The following is a 21,950-nucleotide window of genomic DNA, read 5'->3' as shown; positions in this document are numbered from 1 at the left end:
TCAATTTTCCTTACCTATAAAATTAGGATAATAATAGTAGCTATTCATTAGAGTAACAATAGTAGCCATAACAATACAATGAACTCATAAAGGGAAATATTTAGAACAGTTCCCAGAATACAGTTATAAATAATAAATATTATTTCTTTTTTAAATTATTTTTTAATAAATATTATTTTAATATAATATGTACAAAAGCCCTTTTATAATTGATCTTTAAGCTGTAGGAGTATATAATACAGAGGCCAAAATAGTAGAATGAAAATGAAAGTGATGCAATATTGAGAGCAGAAATATAACAGTAGTTTGTGTCCCCAATAGTCAATATTTTGGTTTAGAGAAATCTCAGCAAATAACAAGAGCAGCAAACACTTGTTGAAAAACTTACTATGTGCCAGGCATTATCCTAAGGACTTTGCCTATATCATTTAATCTTTCAGTCACCACTATGAGGTATGATAATAGTAATGTCAACCCCATTCTGTAAATTAGGACTTGGGACGAAAAAGTCGAAGTAATTTAAGCACATGTTGAAAGCTGAATTCTGGCTGGGATTTGAACAGCACACCTCATTTTCTTGTGGTTTATTCTGCAGTAAACAGATCATTAGTCTAATGTTTAAAATGTAGATACCCCAGCCTAACTTGACAATGCCATTTGTCTGGGGACATTTATTAAATGGGTCCCATTATGACAGCATTAGATAGATTCAGTTAATTCTGTAAGTCATTCATCCATTAAGAAATTTTCCATTTCTGAATAGAGCCCTCAGTGTCAACACATTTTAGTGAATGGAAAGATTTATTTAAAGCAAAGTCTTTTTATTAGTCCCAGGATATACCAGGCTTTCTTGAAGTTTTTCGAATTCACTGCCCAATCACCTATAACAGTATAATGTCTCCATACAAACCTTTGGCTAAAATTCCCCTACCCTATTGAGTCACTGAGATTCTTATGAGTTCATTTTATTTATTCAAGAGGTCAAATACCTACTAAATGCTGAATGAGGCTGATACTATCATTTGAAGAATGCTTGTGGGCTGTCTTTTCTTTTTCAAGTTAGATGAAGTCAGCAGCCTTTTTTGTGTGAGTACAACAAATTTATTCATAATTGTTTTGCATTCGTAATAGTTTAGATTCCTCAGCCTTTATTTAGAGACTTCATTTCCAAGGCACATTTCTGGGGATTGTTCTTTAAAAATCTGGCTTTTATTCCAGAAGCAATTACACACACATTTATACAAATTATGGAGGAAACATTACAGAGATGACATGTCCAAAGATCTTATATTTGAGTGCCTAAAAGTGCAAGACAATATGGTTCAAAATAAATCATACTTCAAGTGACTAAGAGGCAGCCCCTTTTCACTTCTGCAACTTTTTTCCTTTGTAACTGACTGAACATTATGAAAAATAAATCTGGCCAAATAAAAAAAAAGTACCCTCCCACTTTCACTTTTTATAATCTCTTTCAAGGGAATACTTAGACAATTACAAACACTTTTTCATTACTGGACATTTTTGTTTGGGTGTAGCACAAAAGGCAAGTCATTTGGGGTCAGATGTCGGCACGAAAATAAGATTAAAATATTTCTTGGCAGTTGAGTCACTGTGATCTGTGAATGGAAATTAAAATGTACCCCTGGCTCAACTTTCCACTCAGTACCAGTTTTCATCTGTTGATTTTTTTCCTAGTATAACATTTTTAAGCTTATAATTTGAAGTCAAGCTGTACCTGAACTTATACAAATATTTAGAGAGCTTTACACTGCCCGAGAACATAGAAGAAAGAGTCCTGAGGACCTAGGCCATGTCCTGCTTTTAAATTGGTGTGTAACTTTGATTGATTCCACCTCCAAACTAAGATTTATTAAGCCTTTATCACTTGTCACCTATTGAACAGGGTGTTTTTACTTGCTCGCCATCAGCTTACTGAATTTAAGGGAAACCATGATGGCACTATTCTAATAGGAGATGAAAAGGGACAGCTGTTGTGGTTGTTGGTAGTAATTAGAATGTTTAGGTGTAGACATGCTTGGGGGGAACATTTTGATCACGTTTATTTCAAGGGTGTAATTCAAATAATGGTGAGTTTTTGAACCTGCCAGTGAATAGACAGGGCGTATGGTCACTGTTACAGACCAGACTCCCTCCTCTGCCTTAAGTTCCATCAGAATCAGTCTGAACCAAGGGAAAAGAGCTCAGAATGGAAATTGGGTAACCACATGCAACTCAGATACAAGCTCATATCTCACTTTCCTCACTTTTGAAAGGGGATTCCTCCCTAACTTATTCAAGTCTCAGTTTCTGCATCTATAAAATGGGGATAATAATAAGTATCTCTTCCTAGGGTTATTGGAGGATTAAACGAGATAATATCAGAAATGTTCAAACTGCCTAGTCCATAGCAGGCAATAAATGTTAGCCACTATCATCGTTTTAAGGAGTGAAAGATACAATCCAGTGAAAACACAACCATGTCCTTGCAATTTAAAAACACTTGTTTCTAGAGGATCATTGACTAGTCTACTATTGATTCCTACATAAAAGCTTTAACTCTAAATAAAATTACTAAAAACTCCATAACATTACTTGTATTTGACTTTATTTACCACATCAGAGGGCTAAATAAATGTCAGTTGTATAATTATATAAGTGTTAGATTTGAAAAGGTGGAAAAAAGACACTAACAGACATAATCAATGCCAGAAGCTCAAATTTTTTCTTGAATCATCTCTGATTGGCAGCATGATAATTTCATTAGGTATCAGAAAAGGGAGAAGAAACTTCTCAGGAGAAGGAAGATTGGAAACGAGACGCACAGTTGTTAAATTTCTTCCCATGTGCGTTTTGACGGCTAAATTAAGCCTGCCTATTAGTTTAGTCCCACTAGGGACATTTGCTGCATGTAAAATCTTGCATTGCTGAATGCAAGTTGTTTTTATTATGAATATGAGTAATTTCAATACAGTAGTTACTATATCCCTAAATCCATTAATCTCTCCTCCACTCAACTTTGGTTTAAAAAATCTGTGGTCTTTAAAGACTGATAATTTAGAGTTCTTCCATCACTTGACAGTTTTTGAATCATTGCTGAATTTGCCAGGGAATGCTTACCTATAAACTACTCATCCCTCTTAGATGATAATTACCCCTCCTGGAATGACCCAAAACTTGTTCATTACACATTCCCTTTTGCATATGTACATCAAGATTATATTAGCAATGTATGATTTCTAAATTGAGAACTGAAGACTGAAGCTTCTCTCTTGCCTTGCCCTCAAACAGTTAAGTAATAAACCAAACAAGCGAGTTTTCAATCACATTCCTGAGATCTACTCTAATATCATCCATTTCAACATAATCAAATTCCTCAATAAGTGGGTAGACTAAAAATCTATTTAGTAATCCTTTGTAGACTTCTAGATTCTAGCAAAAGTTACAACTTTTTTCCTACTAGGCTTACAAAGAACTCTTTAATGATTGACCTCTATAAATTCCCCTTTGTCTCCTACTGGGTGGAAGTTACCACAGAGGGTGCTCTGTTTAATTGATTTTCTGTCATGGTCAAAAGTAAAGATTTATCGCCAGTAGGCCTGACACCTACAGTCATTTTTGCTTTCAGAAATAAATTCTTTAATATTTAATCGGTCACACAATTGGAGTAAAATTACTACGTAGCGTGTAATTTGAAATACAATTAATTTGTAACTGTAATTATAAAACTGTAGTTGCAAAGTATGAATTATAATTAGGAGATGGTATGATATATATTAGCGGACTGTTGTCAATACCACACACGGAATACTATATATGCAAAACATTTTAAGAAAAGACATGATACAATTCAAATAGATGACTTCCTATTTAATTCCTATCAAGTGTTTCTTGAGAAAGTACTCTGTTCATACGAATTTATTAGATACTGTGAGGTAGGGTAGACGTGGGTCATTGCAAATGAAGACCAAGACATGGTTTCTGTTTTGAGGGGTTTATACTCTGGCTAGAGAAGTGAAATACATTTATATGAAAGAGCAAGAAAATAATATATGACTACAAATAATCAAGGGTTAAGCAAGTACTAGAGGTTTAGAAAAGCTGAGATGGAAAAGGTATGGTTGACATTCTTCAATAAAAATAGCTGTTCTTCATTGAATGGCTACTAAGTGTCAGGGATTTTATATTCATTATGTCTACAATAAAAAAAATAATGATAGTACTAAGTGATATGGGCCATAATCTCATCCACCTGGAATTGTTTCTCTTTCTTAAATTAGAGTCTATTCATTCATCCTTCTAAGCATCCATCTATATACATCCATTTATCCATACAAGGTATCCGTAGTTTGCCAATTCTGGAACCTTGTAAATTCTGAAATGTGCTATCATAAAAGTATCTTCCATGAAGCAGAAGGTGAAATGTTTCCTAATCCACATGGAATACCACAAATTAAGAGGAGATAACTCCTCAATATCATGTAAACGTTCTTAAAAGTCTCTTACCACAACTGAAAACAAAAGAGCCTTCCATAGCTGTTATATTCCCTCTTTTCAAACATCTAATCCATAGTTCTCCAAAGCAAAGTAGAAACAAAAGTACTTTTAAAGATACTTCAAAGCTAAATGTTAAACTAATTAGCACACATCTATGAAGATCTGAAAGCGTCAATATACCCTGATTGTATACAAGGATTTCATTTCTATTGTTACCACAAAGAGAAATGCCATGAAACAGCGAACTGTCCCAAAGTAAATTCCCTCACCACTCTGGGACTGTTTCCTGGTATATAAAGTGAAGGGGTTATACCAGAGCAGAGGAATTAGAACTGTGTTCCTCAAAGCGCCCTTAGGGAACATTGGAGGATGGAAGCACCTGCTACCCCATGCCCCCTCTCCCATTCAATCAACATGGGTGTGTTTTAATCATACACATTTATTTGATATACTAGAAGATTTCATTTGTACTAAGTGATTTCAGCTTAAAAACACTTTGAGAACCACCAGGTCTTTCTAAAATTCCATATAGCTGGCTAGTTCTACAGATCTCTGAAAGCATAAGACAGTAAGAGTGAATCATAATTAACCTGATTATTCTGCTACACGGAAGAGAAGTATACATTTGAATATTTGGAATTGCTTACAAGAATAAAATTCCCTCCAGGCTAACTGGTTCTAATTATAGAATGACTCAAATTAGAGAACATTGCTAATTAGCTGTGAATGTGTGGTGTTAAAACAAAAGCTTGTGTACACTGCTCTTTTTTGCGGGTAGTGACTGAAGGGAATGTGATTTCTTTGTCAATTCGAAGTCTCCTCGTCTGAAACTCCATGTTGTATGATGAAAAATATATCTTAGAATGATCTGTTATTTAAATAACTATTAACAATTAAAGGGTTAATTTTACTTTAGCAATAGGAAGAATCTAGTTTTAAAATGCCCAAATCTAACTCAAATGAGAGACTTATGTCAATTTACTGTGTATAATAATAACATTTTATTCGGATTTGTACCTGCTTATATAAATGAGGTTCATTTACAGTTTTGATTCTCATTAACAAACCATTTATGCCACACTATTTTATTTGAATTTTAAAATACGAATATTTTACTATTTGAATTTTAAAATCCATTTAGAAAACAAACTAGTCTAATTCTTGGAGCATTCTCCTTATAATATAGCAGAAGCATATTGCAAGAGCTTTGAACGTTCATGTTTTAATTCATCTGAAGGGGCCATTATCTACTTGTTTATCCATTCATCAATCTATCATTCATCCAGCCCTCCCTCCATCCATCCCTTTACCAAATTTTTCCCCTGGAAGATAGATAATTATATTTCAAGAGGATTTTTTTCTTTAACAATAACACAGATTCACTTATTTATCCACTTACTGGTGCAGAGTTTCCATTTGGTCCTCTTGATCTAACCGTTCTCCCTAGGACTTCGACGCCATCTAATGTGATATTAGACGATGCATTTACTGCCTTCTCACCCACTTGCTTGCAGTCAATAACCACTTTGGCCAAAGTCTTGCTGATAACAACATGTAGCTGATAAAAGTAAAGATGTTTTAGAAGGTAAGAAGCAGGAGAAAATATCAACCACATTTACATAATTGCATGAACCCTCACCAAAAAGTATGGAAGAGAAAAGAAGGAATTCTGTCACTATGTGTTTTGCTTAAGGAAAAAGGTTCTACTTTTACCATTTCCATGCTTGTCCCACATTCAGGTACCATCTCTATGTTGTTGTGCTTTTTTAAACACTAAGGAAATCTCACATGCTTTTCATTTCCCCTGTAATATTTCTTGGCTACTTTGTGACTGACTCTGCCTAACCAAGAAAAGAATCATGTCTAGAGGAAGTTGGTAAATAAATGACAGTAACTCCAAAGAAATGCTAATGGGACTATTCTGAACCATGAAGTAATAAATCATCTGCATCTCACGTGTTTTTAAGATACCTGTACTTCTGGCTGCACAGTCCGATTAAACCAGAAAAAAAAACAAACCATTTTTATGCAACTTTTCTTATGCAAAAAAGAGTCAGATTTTTGTTATACAATTGTTCTTATACAGTTATGGTATTCAAAACCCCAGAAAGTAGCAAAGTTGTGTAGATTAGATAGACCTGACGACATTCTACATCAGGAGACAGAGGCAAGATGAAGACTGTTTTGCAACACCCCTTCCCTCCCTCTGACAGTACAAGAAGGGCACGGTTAAGAGGTAAAGCTTTTTGCAGTACCACTTAGTAAACTCTCTGCTCTCCGGCACTCTTGGTGTTGCATTCCTTAACAGCCCAGAGATCAGCGGGCTTATTCACTAAACACAAAGGAAACAGTAAAGTTTGGAAGGAAGCATGTCTTCTCCAGTGATCACCAAAGCAAAGTGCTTCAGAGATGTGAAATGTGAATGAACAGTTCTATCACAAGTGCCAGGTTAAAATAAGAACAACTAAAGTCAGGTTTTACCAGCTTCCTCCGGGTAACTTATATAATGGCAGTGATGGGTTGTCTGTACGTGTGTGTGTATATATATATGTCTCAGTGCAATCGGTCTACATATTTCAACATGATTTGGCTGCTGGTATTTATCTATATTGGTGGCCAGGTAGACCAGCAATCCTTCCTACATCATACATAATGTAGTGAACTAACAACCATCTGCTAAATAATACAGTACCTTCTACTACATGGTTCCTCAAAGTAAGAACCTGGACTACTTCTGTGGTAAGGCACCAAAATTTGCCATCTCAAAATGTCTCTTTGGTATGTGGATTGTTTCAAGCTGAAAACAATCAAGGCCCAAAAGACTCAGGAAGAAACTTTGACCTTCCTTCTAACTGCCTAAAAGGATTTAGACAGAAGTCCTGTTCCCAGAACAGAGCTATCACCAGAGATATCTGCAAAGAATATAGGCTAGGTATGGTGGGGGAAAATCTGTGTCGCATTGTCTCTGCAGGCCCAGCAAATATTTATTTACCAAACATTTGCTTTTCCATCTCCATGTGAATTACCTTCCTTCCCTTTGAAGTCCCAAACTACCACCCCCAAAATTCTCTTTTGTCTTTAGCTGAAGATGGTACTTAAGGTGAAGCTTTCGGCTATTTTGGTGAGATACTCAGTTTTTCCTGGGTCTCTCCCGTGTATACATGTTATTAAACTTTTGTTTGAGTTTTTCCCGTTAATCTGTCTCATGTCAGTTTAATTCTTAGGCCAGCTAGAGGAACCTAGAAGGATAGAGGAAAATATCTTCCTTCTGACACTATCAATATCCCCTGCAGTACTGGATAAAAATGTACATTTTAGGGCTTCCCTGGTGGCGCAGTGGTTGACAGTCTGCCTGCCGATGCAGGGGACACGGGTTTGTGCCCCGGTCCGGGAAGATCCCACATGCCACGGAGCAGCTGGGCCCGTGAGCCATGGCCGCTGAGCCTGCGCGTCCGGAGCCTGTGCTCCGCAACGGGAGAGGCCACAACAGTGAGAGGCCCACGTACCGCAAAAAAAAAAGAGAGTATATTTTAGAGTCCCATCCCAGAACTACCAAATCAGAATGTCAGGGCATTGTTTACAAGCCCCACAGGTAATTCTTACTTCAGGTGAAGTATGAGATCCAAAGCTCTACGGATTTTTTGTTTTACTATCTTCTGTTGCTTTGCCCACAGCAAATAGAATAAAGAATATATGTATACAAGGCATTACTCACCTTGTGAAAGCTTCCATAGAAAATTTTCCTAATTTCAGGTCCTTCAAAAGTAACAGTTTGAAAATCCCCACTGTAGTCATGGTTGAAATATGTTAGGGTTTTCCCACCATCTAATCAAAGAAAGGAAAAGAAAAACATTTGAGAAAGTATTAAAAGGAGTAATTTTTTAAAAAGTCAACTCAAAATCATGTAACCTTTGTTTTCAGGCTGTGTTTAGGACAAAATGATGAGTAGGTAAGGAAATGACCTATAGTCCTTGGGTTGTCCCAGACTTTCAATTGGCCAGATTAACTAACTTAACCATGTAGTGATGATGAGGCAAGGACCCTGACATATATTGTTCCTCTGTAGTTCCTTGCCTATACTCCCATTCCCAATACCCTTTTGGGAGATGGTTGTCTGAAGCTGGAAGTAGAGGCAGACAAAAAGGAAAAAAGAAGTCAGTCAAATTGTTGCCAGAGCTGCTCCAGATCTTTGCTCAAAACCCATCAACCGTCTAACCCGCAACCTTGGCAGGAATGCCCGTGCTCAAAAGCTGCCAAACCCCCATCTTTAGCAGGAGTGAACATAAATTTTTAAGTTAAAAGGTCCAGAGGTGGGCTTCCCTGGTGGCGCAGTGGTTGAGAGTCCGCCTGCCGATGCAGGGGACACGGGTTTGTGCCCCGCTCCGGGAAGATCCCACATGCTGCGGAGCAGCTGGGCCCGTGATCCATGGCCGCTGAGCCTGCACGTCCGGAGCCTGTGCTCCGCAATGGGAGAGGCCACAACAGTGAGAGGCCCGTGTACCGCAAAACAAAACAAAACAAAAAGGTCCAGAGGTAAGAAAGGAAGGTACAAAAAACAAAAAACACAAAAAAACAGATGGAACCAGCTGGGACCAAGATGACATGACGATGAATCTGACCTCCAACAGACCTTGAGTCCCGTTATACGGTGATTTACTACTTTAGCATGTTACCTACACCTACTTACTGGCAGCCATTAAGGACTAAAAAAGGATAAAAAGGAGGTAGCACCCAGCCACTTGGAAAAAGCCCTGTCCCTTCCCTGGTAGACTAATGCATATGCTTCCCCAGCATCAGCCTCACTCCTCCTCCTCTCTTTGTCTTTACTCTTTAAAATTAAATCACCTCACATCAATCAGAATGGCTATCATCAAAAAATCTACAAACAATAAGTGCTAGAGAGGGTGTGGAGAAAAGGGAACCCTCCTGCACTGTTGGTGGGAATGTAAATTGATACAGCCACTATGGAGAACAGTATGGAGTTTCCTTAAAAAACTAAAAATAGAACTACCATATGACCCAGCAATCCCACTACTGGGCACATACCCTAAGAAAACCATAATTCAAAAAGAGCCGTGTACCACAATGTTCATTGCAGCACTGTTTACAATAGCCAGGACACGGAAGCAACCTAAGTGGCCGTTGACAGACAAATGGATAAAGAAGATGTGGCACATATATACAATGGAATATTACTCAGCCATAAAAAGAAACGAAATTGAGTTATTTGTAGTGAGGTGGATGGACCTAGAGTCTGTCATACAGAATGAAGTAAGTCAGAAAGAGAAAAACAAATACCGTATGCTAACGCATATATATGGAATCTAAAAAAAAAAGTGGTTCTGAAGAACCTAAGGGCAGGACAGGAATAAAGACGCAGACATAGAGAATGGACTTGAGGACACGGGGAGGGGGAAGGGTAAGCTGAGACGAAGTGAGAGAGTGACATGGACATATATACACTACCAAATGTAAAACAGATAGCTAGTGGGAAGCAGCCGCATAGCACAGGGAGATCAGCTCAGTGCTTTGTGACCACCTAGAGGGGTGGGATAGGGTGGGAGGGAGGGAGACGCAAGAGGGAGGAGATATGGGGATATACGTATATGTATAACGGATTCACTTTGTTATAAAGCAAAAACTAACACAACATTGTAAAGCAATTATACTCCAATAAAGATGTTTAAAAAAAATTTAAATCTCTCTCTTCAGGTGGGTGAGAAGTTGATCTGTGAACTTAGTTTCCACTTCTCCTTTCTTTAGCCACTGAATAAAGCTTGTGCTGTGTCAATCTCCGCTTCGGTTTTGCTATTCACCTACTTAAACCGGAAAGGAAAAAGAACCCTCCCCCTCCAAGGCAGAGAGCATGGTCCAGGCTAGGCCCTGAGCAGGGTTCATACAACTTAATTCGGTAACAAAATCTTAAGAAATAAAAACCAGATTCTTTGCCTTATTTAACCACTGAAGCAACCAGTTTTCCCAGGACATGTAACTTACACTGCCCCAAAATAGTGATATTTTAGCGTGTCTATTATTATGAACAAACAAACAAGTAAAAAAAAAACCTTCCTATTCTTGAGTACTTCATGTTACAAGGAATATTTTATTACAAAAAGAGAGGAACATTTTTCTCACTAATTCATTCCCCGGTTACAATTAAATTTTTCATTCTGCTTTCTATAGAAGCAAGTAAGTATTAATCATTTCAAGAGACTTCTTTGTTTTCGAGTCCTGGTTGGATATAGAGTTAGCAATTTACACCTTTTTAATCTACAGCTTTCCCTTAGTTTCAAAATCAATACAAAATGCTTTCACAATGTTTAGTTGTTGATTTATTTCCATGTACTGAAATGTCCATTAACAAATATTAGTTGGAAATAGCTTAAAATACTTTTCTTATACAAATGTTCGAGTTAATACCAAACAATAACCACCAAATTTTCATTCCCAGATTGACTGCGATCCTAAACTAAAAATATATTTAGAAAACTCAGGGACATAAACCAAAAACTTGAAAATTCTCTTAAGTGATAATCATTTGTGACATCCAAGAGTAAAGGTTAAGAACTTTCCTTTATTGTTTCCTCCTCAACTTTCCAATCTCCAAACAATGGAATTTCTCATTCACAACTATTCTCTTTTCTTTCTGGACTAACTCTCTAGATGATCTCACATATGCAACTTTCAATTTTATATCTCCACCCCAGAATTCTTCCCAGAATATGCCGCTGCCAATCTGACATTCTTTTCTGGGATATGAAAGAGGCATTGCAACATTGTGACTTAAAAGAAATATATATTTGTTATTCAGATGACCAAAATATATTTCTCGTATATACTTGGTCTTTGTCTAGGGTTCCTGCCTCACAGCTCCTAAAACCTTTGGAATTTCCTGTGGTCAGAACAAAAAAAAAAAAAATGTGCCTTTTGTTATGTTAATACAGTGGCTTTTGGAAAGCCCTTAGGTAACCTAAGGATAAGGGCTGGTTGCCTGGAGAGCCAGTCATGTGACCAGAGGGTTAGAACTTTCAGTCCCCCTACCCCCTCCAACTTCTAGGGAGGGGAGAGGGGGTGGAGACTGAGTTCAATTGCCAATGGCCAGGGAGTTAATCAATCATTCCTATGTAATGAAGCATCCATAAAAACCCAAAAGGATGGGGTTCAGAGAATTTCCAGGTTGGTAAACGTATGGAGGTGCCGGGACAGTGGTGCAGGTGGAGAGGGCATGGAAGCTCCCACCCTCCTTCCCCATGCCTTTCTCCTGAGTTATATCCTTTCATAATAGACTGGTAATCTAGTATGTAAAATGCTTCTCTGAGTTCCCTGAGCCACTCTAGCAAATTAATTGAACCCGAGGAGGAAGTTGTGGGAACCTCTGATTTATAGACTGTGGGTCAGAAGTACAGGTAAAAATCTGGACTTTCAGTTGACATCCTGAGCTGCAGCGGGTTATTGGAACCTCCAATGCGTAGCTGGTAGCAGCCTGAGCTTGCCACTGGTGGCTGAAATGGAGGGGGAGGAGGGCAGTCTTATAGGAACAAGCCCTCAACCTGTGGAATCTGATGCTACCTCTGGTACATAGTGCCAGATTGGAGTTGAATTCTCAGATACTCTGCTGGTGTCCAAGAATCGCTTGGTGTTGTGTGGGAGCCTCTCCTCCACCCGCCAGGCCCAACACACATGTTGGAATTGGGCCCAGGAACCCAAAAGAGGCATCTTACACTTATCCTATCCATATAGGAAAAATGACTTCTGATCCCGCCCCTCGCACTGATCCTCTTCTGCATCAAGTTGCATGCTCTTCCAGCAGTCGGCATGTCTCACCTTGCTCACTACTGAATCCCAGAGCCTGGTGTTGGCAAACAGTAGGAACTCGATGAATATTTGTTGAAAGAATGAGTAGATAAATGAATGAATCAACTATCACATAGTTCATCATTAGTATTTACAAATAGCTTAAAATAAGTGAGTTACTCTACAATACACACAAACCAGGCAAGATGACAGGCCACATACATTACTCATACATGTGTGTGCAAATGTTTTATAAATAAATATACTTACTATCTAAAATGACTCCAACCAATGGGTCAGAATTTTTATTTAAAATCTCCCAAAGAGCAAATGGCTCCTCTGGAGTATCAGGAAGAATCCGGAATAGAAAACTGATTGTATAGTCAGAGGGCAATCCTTCTGGATGTAAATATCTGAAAATAGAAAGAAAATAGTATATTTTATTGTATCCCTCTTTAAGAAGTTATCTATATGATTATAAAAGCAAATACACTTTCATTATACAAGATGTGAAAAAACAGAAAAGAAGAAAATAACAGATCCCCATTACCCCATTCAGAAGTGATCACTCTTGGTGCTGTGCATTTCCCTCCAGCCTTTAAAGAACGTCTGTAAGTATTTGTCCAATTTACATAATTTTGCCCCTTTCTTTTCTTAGCACCATTTACTACATATTGCACATTCCTTAAATATTTTTAAGGGCATGATATTTAATATCTGCACAACCTTCTCTTGTTTGGCTATTCCATAATTTATCTTATTAAACATTTAAGTAGTTTCAAGTTTTAGTATTATAAATAATGTTTATCTACAGTCTTTTTATAAAACTTAAGACATTGTCACTTTCTACCACATGTTGTAGTTAGTTGCATTCCTGTCTGTGCTCTGTTGTACCATCTAAATCCACCTTTAAGAACTGAGAATCGACTAATCCTGCTTCTGGGAGTGATGTCTGCAGACAGCTCTCAGATACCAGTTCCCTCAGGAATGGCCTCAGCAGATGAGGGGTGCCTTTCCCAAGGTCATGCCAACTTTATTATGGTGCCTCTTTTTAATGACTAGTCTTTGAGGGAACATAAGAACCAGAGCCTCTCATTCCAAAGGAGATAACTCCATTCTAAGAACTGCTGTGTGTGGGTCAACTGAGGCTTTTACTGAAACTGCTTCATAGCTTGACTTCTCTCCTTTGCCCTCTACCCTACTTCCCTCTGTTCCCTTCCAGAAGAGCACAGCCTCATCGACTCGCCACACACTAATCTCCACCTTTGGATCTGCTTCCTGGGGAACCCAACCTGCTACACCATCTTACCTCTCCAACAGTTAAGTGGATCACTTACATACTTTAAAATTTTTCCCTCAAGCAACAGATACAGGCTTTTAGATATATATATATAGGAGACCCATAATATTTATTAATCAAATTGACAGATTGGTGAATAGGCTGGAATTTTGCATAAATTTAAAAGTGAATGTTTGATTTGCATACATTAAATATGTATGTATTCATTCATTCAATAGTTGTTGAGTGCCTACGATGTACCAGACATGGTAATACGCATTAAGATACATCGGTGAATCAAACTGGCAAGGAACCTTTGTATGAGCACTTGAATTTGAGCAGGGTGAATTATACAGTTTATTAGAAGGTAATAAGTGCTATCAAAAACAACAACAAAAAGCAGCATAATGGGGACTGGGAATGCTAGAATGCATTATTTTGCCATTTTAGTTAAAGTCATCAGCATTGGCTTCACTTAGAAGGTTCATTGAGATGACTGCATTTGAGCAAAGGTTCATTGAGAAGGTCACACTTGAAGAAAAACTCATAGGAGATGAAGACATCCAGCCAGTGCAAGGATACTAAAGTGGGGTGTGCCTCGTATATTTTGAGAACAGACTAAAAGAAACAAGAGGTAAAGTCAAAGAGGTTAATAGCTACCCAGATAACGTAGGGCTCTTTGGCCAATCAAGAGCTTTGACTTTTATGCCAAGGGGAATGAGGAATCACTGGCAGATTTTGGAGTGACATGATCTGATTTACACATAAAAAAAAAAAAATCATTCTGACAGCTACTTGGAGAACAGACTCCAAGAAGGCAAGGGTAGCAGCAGGAAGACCAGTTAGGAGGCTGCTGTAATGATGTAGGGAATAGATGATGGTACCTCATATCAGGGTGATGACAATAGAGGTAGTGAGAAGGAACAGACAATTAGGATTCCTTGGTGGATTGATGTGGGGCATAAGACAAACAGAGGAGTTCAGCTTCTTTGCCTAAGAAACTTGTTAAGTGTAGTTAACATTAAGATGAAAAAGGTCATAGGGGAAGCTGGTTCTGGAGGTAAGATCAGGGATGTGGTATTGAACCTATAAAGTATGAAATGCCTATGAGACATCCAAGTAGAGATATCTAGTAAGCAATTAAATATGTAGGTCTAAATTTGGGGAAGTAGATCTGGACTGGAAGTATAAAATTTAGGCGTCCTTGGCATATAGATGGGGTTCAACACTACGATACTGAAAAGATCACTGGGAAGAAGGGACAGACAGAGAAAACAAGGAGGTTCTGAGCAAGTCCCGGTCCCTCCAACATGAAGAGGTGGAGGAGAAAAGAAGAGCCAGCACTGAAAAGGAACAGCCTGCAATGCAGACAGAAACTAGAAGCAGTGTGTATCCCAGAGGCCCAAGGAGGAGAGTGAATCCAGGAGGAAGATATGATCAACTGTATAAAATGCTGGTGACAGGTCGAGTGAGATAAAGGCTGGGAACAACAAATGAATGGATTTAGCAAGGTGGGGGGTGAGGGCATTGCTGGCTGGATGAACAATTTCAGTGGAGTGGTAGAAGATTTTCCTTCGGCAATTCTCATTTTTGTCTAGGCCTCCAGGAATGATTTTCAAATATCCATTTTAATATTCGTGACGAGACAGTGTAAAAAAACCTGTCGAAAGGTAACGTCAGATGTTGGATTTATCTAAAACTACAGATAGTACTGTAATTAGCTTGAATTCAATAAACAGTATTTTGGAAGAAGTTAGAAATGCAACTTGTTTACAAATTGAACAGACTAATTTAAGGCTCGAAAATGATCTCCTCCACCTTTTCATGCATATGTGCACACTATATCAAAACGTGGACACAGAAAAAGTTTCACATTAAAATACTGAAGGCATTTTGAGACAAAAAAATGAATATTTGGAATGTAAAGTTGCAGGTGACATCTTGAGAGATAACCCCTTAAACCAGGAACTCCTAATTTGTAATTTCAAGTACCTCTGGAGTTTTCAGAACTGCTGAAATAGCACCAGGAACCCCTAGGTGCATCATAGACTGTAGAATAACTAGATAATTAATTTTTAACACCTTAATTGGAATAGAATTGCTTTACAATGTTGCATTAATTTCTTCTGTATAACAAAGCAAGTCAGCCATATGTATACATATATCACCATAGCCCCTCTCTCTCGCGTCTCCGTCCCACCCTCCCTATCCCACCTCTCTAGGTGGTCACAAAGCACCCAGCTGATCCCCCTGTGCTATGGAGCTGCTTCCCACTAGCTATCTATTTAACATTTGGTAGTGTATATATGTCAATGCTACTCTCTCACTTCGTCCAAGCTTACCCTTCCCCCTCCCCGTGTCCACAAGCCCATTCTCTACATCTGCGTCTTTATTCTTGTCCTGTGTTAGGTTCATCAGAACTTCTTTTTTTTCCTTTAGATTCCATATATATGTGTTAGCATACGGTATTTGTTTTTCTCTTTCTAACTTCACTCTGTACGACAGATTCTAGGTCCATCCACCTCATTACAAATAACTCAATTTCGTTTCTTTTTATGGCTGAGTAATATTCCATTGTACATATGCGCCACATCTTCTTTATCCATTCATCTGTTGACAAACAAATTGGTTGCTTCCACTTCCTGGCTATTGTAAATAGTGCCGCAGTGAATATTGTGGTACATGACTCTTTTTGAATTATGATTTCTCAGGGTATATGCCCAGTAGTGGGATTGCTGGGTCATACAGTACTTCTATTTTTAGTTTTAAAGGAACATCCATACTGTTCTCCATAGCGGCTGTATCAATTTACATTCCCACGAACAGTGCAAGAAGGTTCCCTTTTCTCCACACCCTCTCCAACATTTATTGCTTGTAGATTTTTTGATGATGGCCATTCTGACTGGTGTCAGGTGATACCACATTGTAGTTTTGATTTGCATTTCTCTAATGATTATTGATGTTGAGGATCCTTTCATGTGTTTGTTGGCAACCTGTATATCTTCTTTGAGAAATGTCTATTTAGGTCTTCTGCCCATTTTTCGATTGGGTTGTTTGTTTTTTTGATATTGAGCTGCATGAGCTGCTTGTAAATTTTGGAGATTAATCCTTTGTCTGATGATTCATTTGCAAATATTTTCTCCCATTCTGAGGGTTGTCTTTTTGTCTTGTTTATGGTTTCCTTTGCTGTGCAAAAGCTCTTAAGTTTCATTAGGTCCCATTTGTTTATTTTTGTTTTTATTTCCATTTCTCTAGGAGGTGGGTCAAAAAGGATCTTGCTGTGATTTACATCATAGAGTGTTCTGCCTATGTTTTCCTCTAAGAGTTTTATAGTGTTTGGTCTTATATTTAGGTCTTTAATCCACTGTAAGTTTATTTTTGTGTATGGTGTTAGGGAGTCTTCTAACTTCATTGTTTTACATGTAGCTGTCCAGTTTTCTGAGTACCACTTACTGAAGAGGCTGTCTTTTCTCCATTGTATATTCTTGCCTCCTTTATCAAAAATAAGGTAACCATATGTGTGTGGGTTTATCTCTGGGCTTTCTATAACATTCCATTGATCTGTATTTCTGTTTTTACCCAGTACCATACTGCCTTGATTACTGTAGTTTTGTAGCATACTCTGAAGTCAGGTCACCTGATTCCTCCAGCTCTGTTTTTCTTCCTCAAGATTGCTTTGGCTATTCGGGGTCTTCTGTGTTTCCATACAAACTGTGAAATTTTTTGTTCTAGTTCTGTGAATAATGCCATTGGTAGTTTGATAGGGATTGCATTGAATCTGTAGATAGCTGTGGGTAGTATAGTTATTTTCAAAATATTGATTCTTCCAATCCAAGAACATGGTATATCTCTCCATCTGTTTGTATCATCTTTAATTTCTTTAATCACTGTCTTTTAGTTTTCTGCACACAAGTTTTTGTCTCCTTAGATAGGTTTACTCCTAAGTATTTTATTCTTTTTGCTGCAGTGGTAAATGGGAGTGTTTCCTTAATTTCTCTTTCAGATTTTTCATCATTACTGTATAGGAATGCAAGAGATTTCTGTGCATTAATTTTGTATTCTGCTACTCTACCAAATTCATTTATTAGCTCTAGTAGTTTTCTGGTGGCATCTTTAGGATACTCTGTAGTATCATGTTATCTGTGCACAGTGACACTTTTACTTCTTCTTTTCCGCTCTGGATTCCTTATTTCTTTTTCTTCTCTGATTGCTTTGGTTAAAACTTCCAAAACTATGCTGAATAATAGCGGTGAGAGTAGGCAACCTTGTCTTGTTCCTAATCTTACAGGAAATGTTTCAGTTTTTCACCATTGAGAATGATGTTGGCTGTAGGTTTGTCATATATGGCCTTTATTATATTGAGGTAGGTTCTCTCTATGCCTACTTTCTGGGGAGTTTTTATCCTAAATGGGTGTTGAATTTGGTCAAAAGCTTTTTCTGCATCCATTGAGATTATCTTATGGGTTTTATTCTTCAATTTGTTAATATGGTGTATCACATTGTTTGATTTGCATATACTGAAGAACCCTTGCATTCCTGGGATAAACCCCACATGATCACGGTGTATGATCCTTTTAATGTGCTGTTGGATTCTGTTTGCTAATATTTTGTTGAGGATTTTTGCATCTGTGTTCATCAGTGATATTGGCCTGTAGTTTTTTTTTATGAAATCTTTGTCTGGTTTTGGTACTAGGGTGATGGTGGCCTTGTAGAATGAGTTTGGGAGTGTTCCTCCCTCTGCTATATATTTGGAAGAATTTGAGAAGGATAAGTGTTAGGTCTTCTGTAAATGTTTGAAAGAATTCGCCTGTGAAGCTATCTGGTCCTGGGCTTTTGTTTGTTGGAAGACTTTTAATTACAGTTTCAATTTCAGTGCTTGTGATTGGTCTGTTCATATTTTCTATTTCTTCCTAGTTCAGTCTCGGAAGGTTGTGCTTTTCTTAGAATTTGTCCATTTCTTCCAGGTTGTCCAGTTTATTGGCATATAGTTGCTTGTAGTAATCTCTCATGATCCTTTGTATTTCTGCAATGTCAGTTGTTTCTTCTCCTTTTCCATTTCTAATTCTGTTGATTTGAGTCTTCTGCTTCTTTTTCTTGATGAGTCTGGCTAATGGTTTATCAATTTTGTTTATCTTCTCAAAGAACCAGCTTTTAGTTTTATTGATCTTTGCTATCGTTTCCTTCATTTATTTTTCATTTATTTCTAATCTGATCTTTATGATTTCTTCTGCTAACTTTGGGGTTTTTCTGTTCTCCTTTCTCTAATTGCTTTACATGTAAGGTTAGGTTGTTTATTTGAGATGTTTCATGTTTCTTGTTTCTTGAGGTAGGATTGTATTGCTATAAACTTCCCTCTTAGAACTGTTTTTGCTGCATCCCATAGGTTTTGGTTCATCGTGTTTTCATTGTCCTTTGTCTAGGTATTTTTTGATTTCCTCTTTGATTTCTTCATCAATCTCTTGGTTATTTAGTAGCCTATTGATTAGCCTCCATGTGTTTGTATTTTTTACAGTTTTTTTTTTCCTGTTATTGATATCTAGTCTTATAGCGTTGTTGTTGGAAAAGATACTTGATACTATTTCAATTTTCTTAAAGTTACCAAGGCTTCATTTGTGAGCCAAGATATGATGTATCATGGAGAATGTTCCACGGCACTTGAGAAGAAAGCGTATTCTGTTGTTTTGGGATGGAATGTCCTATCAATATCAGTTAAGTCCATCTTGTTTTATATATCATTTAATGCTTCTGTTTCCTTATTTATTTTCATTTTGGATGATCTGTCCATTGGTGAAAGTGAGGTGTTTAAGTCCCCTACTATTATTGCATTACTGTCAATTTCCCCTTTTATGGCTGTTAGCCTTTGCCTTAGGTACTGAGGGGTTCCTAGGTTGGGTGCATAAATATTTACAATTGTTTTATCTTCGTCTTGGATTGATACCTTGATTATTATGTATTGTCCTTCTTTGTCTCTTGTAATAGTCTTTATTTTAAAGTCTATTTTGTCTGATATAAGAATTGCTACTCCAGCTTTCTTTTGATTTCCATGTGCATGAAATATCTTTTTCTGTCCCTTCACTTTCAGTCTGTATGTGTCCCTAGGTCGTAAGTGGGTCTCTTGTAGGCAGCATATATATAGGTATTGTTTTTGTATCCATTCAGCCAGTCTATGTCCTTTGGTTGGAGCATTTAATCCATTTACGTTTAGGATAATTATCAGTATGTACGTTCCTATTACCATTTTCTTAACTGTTTTGGATTTGTTATTGTAGGTCTTTTCCTTCTCTTGTGTTTCTTTCCTAGAGAAGTTCCTTTAGCATTTGTTGTAAAGCTGTTTTGGTGGTGCTGAATTCTCTTAGCTTTTGCTTGTCTGTAAAGGTTTTAATTTCTCCGTCAAATCTGAATGAGATCCTTGCTCGGTAGAGTAATCTTGGTTGTAGGTTTTTCCCTTTCATCACTTTAAACATATCCTGCCACTCCCTTCTGGCTTGCAGAGTTTCTGCCGAAAGGTCAGCTGTTAACCTCATGGGGATTCCCTTGTGTGTTACTTATTGTTTTTCCCTTGCTGCTTTTAATATTTTTTCTTTGTATTTAATTTTTGATAGTTTGATTAATATGTGTCTTGGCATATTTCTCCTTGGCTTTATCCTGTATGGGACTCTCTGTGCTTCCTGGAGTTGATTGACTATTTCCTTTCCCATATTAGGGAAGTTTTCAACTATAATCTCTTCAAATATATTCTCAACCCCTTTCTTTTTCTCTTCTTCTTCTGGGGCTCGTATAATTCGAATGTTGGTGCTTTAATGTTGTCCCAGAGGTCTCAGAGACTGTCCTCAATTCTTTTCATTTTTTTTTCTTTATTCTCCTCTGCGGTAGTTACTTCCACTATTTTACCTTCCAGGTCACATATCTGTTTTTTTGCTTCAGTTATTCTGCTATAGATTCCTTCTAGAGAATTTTTAATTTCATTTTTTGTATTGTTCATCACTGTTTGTTTTCTCTTTTAGTTCTTCTAGGTCCTTGTTAAATGTTCATCTATTTTCTCCCTTCTATTTCCAGGATTTTGGATCATCTTTACTATTATTATTCTGAATTCTTTTTCAGGTAGACTGTCTGTTTCCTCTTCAGTTGTTTCATCTGGTGGGTTTTTACTTTGCTTTTTCATCTGTTGAATATTTCTTTGCCTTCTCATTATGTTTAACTTACTGTGTTTGGGATCCTTTTCGCAGGCTGCAGGTTCATAGTTCCCATTTTTTTGATGTCTGCCCCAGTGGGTGAGGTTTGTTCAGTGGCTAGTGTAGGCTTCCTGATGGAGGGGACTGGTGCCTGTGTCCTGGTGGGTGGGGCTGGATCTTGTCTTTCTGGGAGGCAGGACCTCGTCTGGTGGTGTGTTTTGGGGTAAACAAAACTCACATAGTAAAACCTTACAATGATTTTAGGCAGCCTCTCTGCTAATGTGTGGGGTTGTGTTCCTGTCTTGCTTGTTGATTGGCATGGGGCATCCAGCACTGAAGCTTGCTGGTCGTTGAGTGGAGCTGGGTCTTAGCGTTAAGACAGAGATCTCTGGGAGAGCTCTCGCCAATTGATATTACATGGGGCCAGGGGCTCTCTGGTGGTCTAATGTCCTGAACTCGGCTCTCCCACCTCATAGGCTCAGGCCTGACACCAGGCCAGAGCACCAAGACCCTGTCAGCCACAAAGCTCAGAAGAAAAGGGAGAAAAAGAGAAAGAAAAAATAATAATAAATTAAATATAATAATAATAATTAAAAAAGAAGAGGGCAACCAAACCAATAAACAAATCCACCAATGATAACAAGCGCTAAAAACTATACTAAGATAAACATAGAAATCAGAAACAAATCAACTGCAGACAGCAAACCCCAAGTCTACAGTTGCTCCCAATGTCTATTGCCTCAATTTTGGGATGATTTGTTGTCTATTCAGGTGTTCCAGAGATGCAGGGTACATTAAGTTGACTGTGGGGATTTAACCCACTGCTCCTGAGGCTGCTGGGAGAGATTTCCCTTTCTTTTCTTTGTTTGCACAGCTCCTGGGGTTCAGCTTTGGGTTTGGACCTGCCTCTGCATGTAGGTCACCTGAGGGCGTCTGTTCCCACACAGACAGGAGGGGGTAAAACAGCGGCTGATTAGGGGGCTCTGGCTCACTCAGGCCAGGGTCGGGAGGGGTACGGACTGTGGGGCGAGCCTGGGGCGGCACAGGCCAGTATAACGTTGCAAAAGCCTGAGGCGGGCTGTGTGTTCTCCCGGGGAAGTTGTCTCTGGATCACAGGACCAGCAGTGGCGGGCTGCACAGGCTCCCAGGAGGGGAGGTGTGGATAGTGTCCTGTGCTTGCACACAGGATTCTTGGTGGCTGCGGCAGCAGC

At 38.2% G+C, this 21,950-nt stretch overlaps 1 protein-coding gene across 1 annotated transcript in view; it reads right to left on the bottom strand.

Moving 5' to 3' along the window:
* Window positions 1–21,950, bottom strand: part of COL14A1 (collagen type XIV alpha 1 chain) — a 245,422-nt gene that overhangs the window by 80,242 nt on the left and 143,230 nt on the right. Inside the window, exons 31-33 of the mRNA XM_032610321.1 lie at window positions 12,559–12,701; window positions 8,210–8,319; window positions 5,894–6,052 (exon numbers count right to left, since the gene is read on the bottom strand). Of these exons, the coding sequence (XP_032466212.1) occupies window positions 5,894–6,052; window positions 8,210–8,319; window positions 12,559–12,701 (412 nt within the window). The remainder of the gene's footprint in view (window positions 1–5,893; window positions 6,053–8,209; window positions 8,320–12,558; window positions 12,702–21,950) is intronic.

Source organism: Phocoena sinus, chromosome 17 (assembly GCF_008692025.1).
Source record: "Phocoena sinus isolate mPhoSin1 chromosome 17, mPhoSin1.pri, whole genome shotgun sequence".
NCBI classification, from domain to species: Eukaryota; Metazoa; Chordata; class Mammalia; order Artiodactyla; family Phocoenidae; genus Phocoena; species Phocoena sinus.
The sequence above is the reverse complement of the archived record's forward strand: the minus strand, read 5'-3'. Positions and strand labels throughout refer to the sequence as shown.